This window comes from Wyeomyia smithii, chromosome 1 (assembly GCF_029784165.1).
Source record: "Wyeomyia smithii strain HCP4-BCI-WySm-NY-G18 chromosome 1, ASM2978416v1, whole genome shotgun sequence".
In the NCBI taxonomy this organism is placed as follows: domain Eukaryota; kingdom Metazoa; phylum Arthropoda; class Insecta; order Diptera; family Culicidae; genus Wyeomyia; species Wyeomyia smithii.
In genome coordinates this window covers 196,547,952-196,555,147 of record NC_073694.1, presented here as the reverse complement: position 1 = coordinate 196,555,147, position 7,196 = coordinate 196,547,952, and the positions used below count along the sequence as shown (strand labels likewise).

General features: G+C 38.8%; 1 protein-coding gene across 1 annotated transcript; it reads left to right on the top strand.

Annotated features, from left to right (window-relative positions):
- The first annotated feature begins 5,645 nt into the window (after window positions 1-5,645).
- On the top strand, window positions 5,646-7,196 carry LOC129728680 (peroxisomal membrane protein PEX16). Its single transcript, XM_055687134.1, has 4 exons — window positions 5,646-5,931; window positions 5,999-6,251; window positions 6,314-6,694; window positions 6,752-7,196. Exons 1-4 carry the CDS (start codon window positions 5,808-5,810, stop codon window positions 6,999-7,001), a joined length of 1,008 nt encoding a protein of 335 aa, XP_055543109.1. The 5' UTR covers window positions 5,646-5,807; the 3' UTR covers window positions 7,002-7,196.

Sequence of the window (7,196 nt, the reverse complement as noted above, 5' to 3'; positions counted from 1 at the left end):
TGCATACCCAAAACATGGCGATGACACCCAAGAAAGTTCATGAATGAGCGACGCTCCCATACGGTGTATTTTGTAGTATGTGTGTCGTATGTCTGTCGTAAATGTTTTCTACAAATAGTTCCGTTTTTTTCTCGGACGAAAGGAGCATGGCGCAAATGAAATATTTCAAGCTTTCGAGGGGTTGTACAACGGATAATGCACTGACAAAGAATATTCGCCATCTGTTGAGGATGGAGGATGCCAAATTTTATTCTATCGATTTAGTTAAAAAACTAACCATTTTACCTGCTCGATAAAATATTCTTCAATTTTTTTTTCCTTTAAAACCTTTACACGCTGGATTTCGCATTTTACGATACTAATAACATGAACAAAAAATTGTATATCTTCAATTTTCATAGGGACGATATAACCATTATTGATTGTCGCTATAGCAGATATGATAAGCAATTTTTAACTAAAATTCATTAGTATGTCTGATGCACAACCCAATTAACGAATGCCGTTCGCTAACTAGGCTGGCATTTCAATTGTTATAAAACACCGAGGAGGATTTCGTTTCAGTGTCGGCTTAAACGAAAAAATTTTTAAAAACGTACGTGTAACAAGCAAATAAACGTATTAACAGAAAAAATAGGCTTAAATATCCTGTAGTTTACTGATAGAGAAAATAGTAATCTAGGGTTAGTTGCTTTCCATATCGAAACTGAATTCTCCGTATCACATTCTACTACGAGGAAACACAAGCTGTGTCTGTTGTATTCTCTCAGCAGTGCAGACTGCGGTGTACTTCTGTGTGATTCACCACTCTTGTTTTTGCTCGGCTGTGGTGTAATCAGTAAGTGAACTAATTATTTTTTTGTGAGCGGAAGGAGCACAGCACAAAGCAGAAGAAAAAAGGATGGTGACAAAAATTTGCGGCATGCAGTGAATGTGAGCGGTGAATTTTAGCTCCTCTCTTTTCACAGATTAACAAGCCTGCATACAGGGTTAAAATACCAGCTCGGTTCATACTTTAGGGACCTATGAAGGCAAAGCGATTTATTAATACAACATTTTTTTATTCGTTTTTATTTATGAGAGTGAATTGTCAAACATTTCTTTACATCTGGCAGAGCTGATATATCTGGCAGAGTCATAATGGGTGACACATCAAAAACAGATACCACGAAAAAGTAAAAGTTCACTCATAAGTTCTTGATATCTTCCTATAGTTTGAACCTAGCCTCGGAAACATGTTCAATACATGTTTTGCGAAAGGGAGATACCTCATTTGAGTATTTCTAATTTTTTATTATTTCCACCATAATTTTCTAACAAATTTCGGAGTTATTTGTTTTTAACGAGGATTTCAAAGTTTTTATACCTTTTCCTGTTACGTAGGTCTACGTTTTCGGTTTTTTATACGGTCAAACCTGTTTTTGTGCGACTCTTTTTTGTGCGAAATTTATTTTGTGCGACTGTTTTTGTGCGAGATTTTTTTGTGCGGTATATGAAAAACGACCACTCCCGACAACATTTTCAGCCATTTAATTTTTCCGATTCTTGGAATGAATTCCAACGCATTACAGTAGTGTTGCGTCCAAAATTTACTTTTTGAGCCAGTTTTACGTAGGAAAAGTCACGAATTGCTTGCCTACGAAGAAAAGCGGTTGAAAGGATTAGTATGTTTATAAAAGTTTCGTTTATTAATCCGATGTTTTAAAATTTTTCTCCTAGGTATTCTAAACCAGAATCAACAACTTTCGAGTTATTGTTAATTGAGTTTTTTTTATGCGGTCCCTATCCACCGCACTAAAAAGTTTTTTTTTCAATAATGCTGTAGAAATATTGTTTTGTTGCACGTGAAGTTTCAAATGACTTTTTTTATGCGATTTATTTTGTGCGGTCCCTATCCCACGCACAAAAACAGGTTTGACTGTGTTGGGGTACATCCTGTAAAATAGGAAATGTTTCGTCAAATTTCAAGAAACTATAACAGCATAACCTCACGATGAGCAACAATAACCAATATGTTATTGGATGTATAAAATGTGCGCTAAAGGTTTTTTTTTTTTTTATTCTCGCTTATTTTTCGTCGGTCTAGTTCCGCCACTGTTGTGGCCAATCACCGACGCCCAGGGAGGCGACTCCACACCCAGGACCCTAACTCACGACCCGTTTATTAACGGACCGGCGCCAACGGCTTTACTTCCTCATGCGATGGAAGGCGTGATCCCAGAGATTTTTCGCCTCAGAAAATCTCCCGGTGTCGGCTAGGATTGAATCTAGACCAGTTGGGTTGGTTGTGAGTGGATCACGCCACCTCACAACCATCGACACCTATGTCGGCGGTGGGATTCGAACCCAGGCGTCGAGCGTGGTTGGCAGAGACGTTACCAACCAAACTAGGCCCCCGCTGTGCGCTAAAGGTTGTTACGGTCAAAATTTGGTCAAACAAATATATGTGCAAATCGGTTAATTTTTTTAAAATTATGTTTCATTGTCAAATTAAATTCGTACAGAATCAAGGAAAAATATTGAGCTTCCTCTTGAGCGTAAGCAACATGCCGTACCATTTTCTTGACTTCTTCCATCAAGTATTATGCAGCCTTCTATGTCGCTTTGTTCGCCGCAGAATGCCAGTTAGCCTTGAACTGCATTTCGTTGACAACTGCCTTTCGCGTCTTCTTGTGGTTCCGCTTGATGATAGCCCAGTACTTTTCTATAGGGCGATTCGTGTCCTTTGGCACCACCTGGACATTGTTTGCGGCATACCTCCATGGTCTTTTTACATGATGACAGGTTGCCAAATCCGGCCATTTAAAACACGAAACGGCGTGCTTAGCGATTGCCACTCAGTATTGGTGTCAGACAGACGACACGAAGGGCGAGACTTGAAACACCGAAGCCAGTGTCAGTGTTATACGATCGGCACCGGTGCCTCAAGCTTTGGCAAACAGCGGAAACGAGGGCTTCAGTTTCGTGAATGTTTGAACTTCGTAAAACACCTCGGTCACTGCCATATGGCTCTGCTAGGCCTAATGCGAAGGAAAACGTTCCCAAATATACTCACATTGTTGATATTATTCTTTACGTGAGACCAGTGTTTTCCGAAGTTAGGTCCACCGGCTCCGGTGTTTGCCGAAGCCTAAGGCACCGGTGCCGATAATATAACACTGACACTGGTTTCGGTGTTTCAAGTTTCGCCTTTCGTGCCGTCTGTCCAACCAGCGTTGCCAGGTCATTTTTTCAAAAATCTGGAAAAGGCAAAATAAAAATCTGGAAAAAATCTGGCAGTCATTTCGTGGGGTGAAAGGTTAATTTTTCGAGTAAAAGTCTTGGGGTACGCAAAATTTGAGGTTGCAAAATTTCGCGCCAAAATTGAAGTGATGACCTTTTTGCGGAACAGAGAAAATAAAATCTGGATAAAATCTGGATCATCCATGAAAAATCTGGATAATTGGACATCAAAGCTGTCTACCTGGATACATGTTCAAAAATCTGGATAATCCAGCTAAATCTGGATACCTGGCAACGCTGTGTCTAACACTAACACTTAGTGGTGGTAGCAAGACAAGTCGTATCGTGTTGTTATGCGAAAACGGCACCCGTGCATCACGGTACAGTGTTTATACCATGGCTGCCTGCCACAACTTCGACTGCTTAATGTGTTTGAAAATCTCTGCCACCTTTCCTCTTCCAGTTGCCGTATAATATTTCTTTCCAGGAAGCTGTTTAAACTCTATCTTGATATTTCATCATCCTGTACCACGTATTCAAACTTCGTCAGCATCATTTTTTATTTACAATAAAAATAATACGGAAAATTGAAGTTGATCAAATTTTGAACATAACACCCTTTAGTTATCATTATAGTTTCATTGCTCAGCGGTAAAGTTGATGACAACTTTCAAGGATAAATTTACGCGAACAATAAACCAATAACATGCGAGCATGCCTAGCACAGACGACATGAATAGACACCAACCATTTACTGTGACATTTTCTATATCTGTATCAAAACAAAAAGACAGAGTCTTCCCGTCCCAACAGGTCAATTAATGTTTGCTTCCATGAAATTAAACTAATTTGGTTCGAAAAGTTTGAAACAGCCCTCTTTCTTAAACGACTTGTTGAACTACTGGTAAAACCTAATAAAAACTGATGTCTGGAAAGAAAACATGCTGGTAAAGGCAACAGTAACTGTGTGCGATCAAGAAAAAACTGCGATTAGCTGATGGTGATTAACAGTTTATCATTCAAGATATGCCTTAAAAACATTAAATTACTCAACAGAATTGAACATTTTTGCAACGGTCATAAGTTATAAGTTGTTTTTATTTTATTTTATTTTATCTTCGATGTTCACTAAATAATAATAACCGGTATAATATCGAAAGAGTAAATCCCTAAAAATACAACTTTTCATGCAATTTTCAGCACTTAAAAATGTATTTCTCGGGAAAAACATTCCCGTTTGCACTGGAAACAAAATACTCAGGGAAACGATCGTTCAGATACGCGGCGTACATCTAAACTAATGAAAAAATATGGAGTTGTTGATTTCAGTTAATCTGCTGGGTCTATACCCAAGTAACCAGTGAGCACTGAATCATTGCCCTACAACAATGCTATATTCGATTACAGAATTCTGGGTAAAAACTTATTCTGATCTAAATGCTTGTATATATCTGATATGATGTTAAACCAACCATTGATATGCATCACTAATGCTGATTTGGAGTACCCATGAGATTTCTCTTTTCGGACATGTGAGTTAGAAAACAAACGAAAAAAAATTAGGCCGTTACTCCACAAATGATTGTTATTTCTTCTAAACAAATATTTTTTTTTGTCATTAACTAAACCTCAAAATATTTCTACTTTAATACAAAAAAAAGGTGCAACACACTTAAAAATATTCATAACTTTGTTCTGTATTTCTCTAGCAAAAAGGTGGGGTTATATACCTTTTTCTTAGAGAAAATAAGAAAATAAATAAGATAAAATCATTTATAATGGTAACGTAATGAATTTGAGTGAGTTGGTTTTTGATGAAAGAATAAACGCATTAGACGAAAATCTTAGTGCTTATCCAATACCAATGACACACTTTAGCCGTGTCAAATAAATGTTGTTTGAGCAAAAAAAAACTTAACAGGCACAATACCGTCAAGTTCAAACGAAATTCTTTCGAGTGCTGTTAAATATATTTTCAAAACAAGATTTCAAGGAAAGGCTGAGAATAAAAATTCATAAGACATTGAGCAACCGAATTTATTCTGTCTGCGGACTATGTAACCTTTGTAACTAATTTTTTTTTTCTAATTACAGTCCCACGTCACCATTTCATACAACCCATAAGGCTGTATACCTTCTGGCATTTCGTGAAAAAATACTTTTTTCAGCCAAGAAATGTCATTGTGATGCTATTTTAAAGCACTTTAATAATTCAATCGTGGTTTATAGTAACCAAACTGATTGCTTTTAACTGTCAATTAATCTTTATTCTCACAGGAATACATTTTCATCCTATATGTACCAGCATATTGAATAAATTGAAGCAACTTCCCATCGAAGCACCCCTCGCACACTCAATTCGCAACGTGGAGGGACAGGACAGTCAAGTGTCATTTTTATTCCTTCAGACGCTTCTTCCTTATATTCGTCGTATTTACTTTTATTTGCTTCGGAACAAATCTCACATACATTCCATAAAATTGATCACGTTCAAATTGGTACAATTTTTGTCAAAAACAGTTTGATTTTAGATCAAAATTCAGTACTTTTTGTGTGCGATTATCGCCTGAAGCTTTCCGCAAACGATGTCCGTGAATTGGATGGAATTGAGCGGTTTGTACGAGAAGTACGTCAAATGGGTCGCCAGCAACCCGTCCGCCCTCGGAGATGTAGAAACAGCGGCGAAATGGTTATCTTATTTTGTAGCCGGTTTGTAAACTTCATTATTTATAAACATGTTATGTTCAGAGAATGCATCTTACATTTGGTTTCGCAGGGAAAATCAACAAATCTTCAGCAGTCTCCGAGTTGGTTTATTCACTATCGAACCTTTTGGTGTTTTACAACGATCGAATCATTGAACGAGCGAAAGGTTCTGTTCCGTGTGGAGACGTTGGCCCCGTTGCCCGCAGAGTCAAAATAATTTTAACAACATTGGAGTATTGCGAGGTATTCATAGAACTGTCCGCTCAAAAGCTCTGGGGTACGCAGGGACGCTGGTTGCTGATTGTTATCGTGCAAACGGTTAAGTAAGTTACTCAGCTGCATATGCAAGCCGGGGCTGGTTAGACTAATGGTTTGTTCTTGTCAGATGCATTGGTCGCTTAATCCTTACTTTGTTTTGTCGGAACAATATCGTCAAAAATCCCCCGATCCCGGCTCTGAACCGCAGTGAACTAGACAAACCGACGAGAGACAATGCTTCCTTCCAGACTGAGGGTCCAACCGTTGTACTGAAGCGTTCGGGACGCGTCATGCGGAAGGTGGAGGGTGCACCGCCGATAGTTGCACGTACCTGGAAGCCTCTGAAACATGAGCCCGGAGCACAGGTAGTACAGTATGAGGGCCGGTTCATCCGTACAGCTGAGTTGATGTACATTGTAAAACCGTTGGTGCACCTAGCGTGTATTCGAAAGTACGGAATGAACAGCTGGAAATCTTATTTGGTTCCCATGGCCATTGATGTTGCTAGGTATGAATAGCCGGTAGTGGTTAATTGAGTTTAGATAATTTTGTGGAATGTTTCCAGCATGAGGATTTACTACAAGAATCGAGAGGATCTTTCTAAGGAGCAGAAACAGGAGTTGTCTCGGCGCTGTGTTGCGATGCTGCTGTACTTGCTGCGTTCGCCCTTCTATGACAAATACAGTAAGGATAGAATCGCCGGCTTGCTCACGCGAATTGGAAACAATGTACCCCTTACCGGAACGATCACCGATTTGCTGCAATCCTATATTCCGCGCTGGCAGGAAACATACTTCTACATGTGGTCAAGCTAAGTACGCCGGCTGTGATGTAAGTGCATTGTTGTGCGAATGACTGGTGGATGATTTATGTTGTAATATGATAAGATTAGTTGTACAGTAAGTTGTTGCAGTAGAATGGATAAAGGTTTATTTTCAACCAGGGATTGGTGGGTGATGTTCAATCATTGTAAAATGATTTTATTTGAATAAAATTGCCTTGACGAAAAA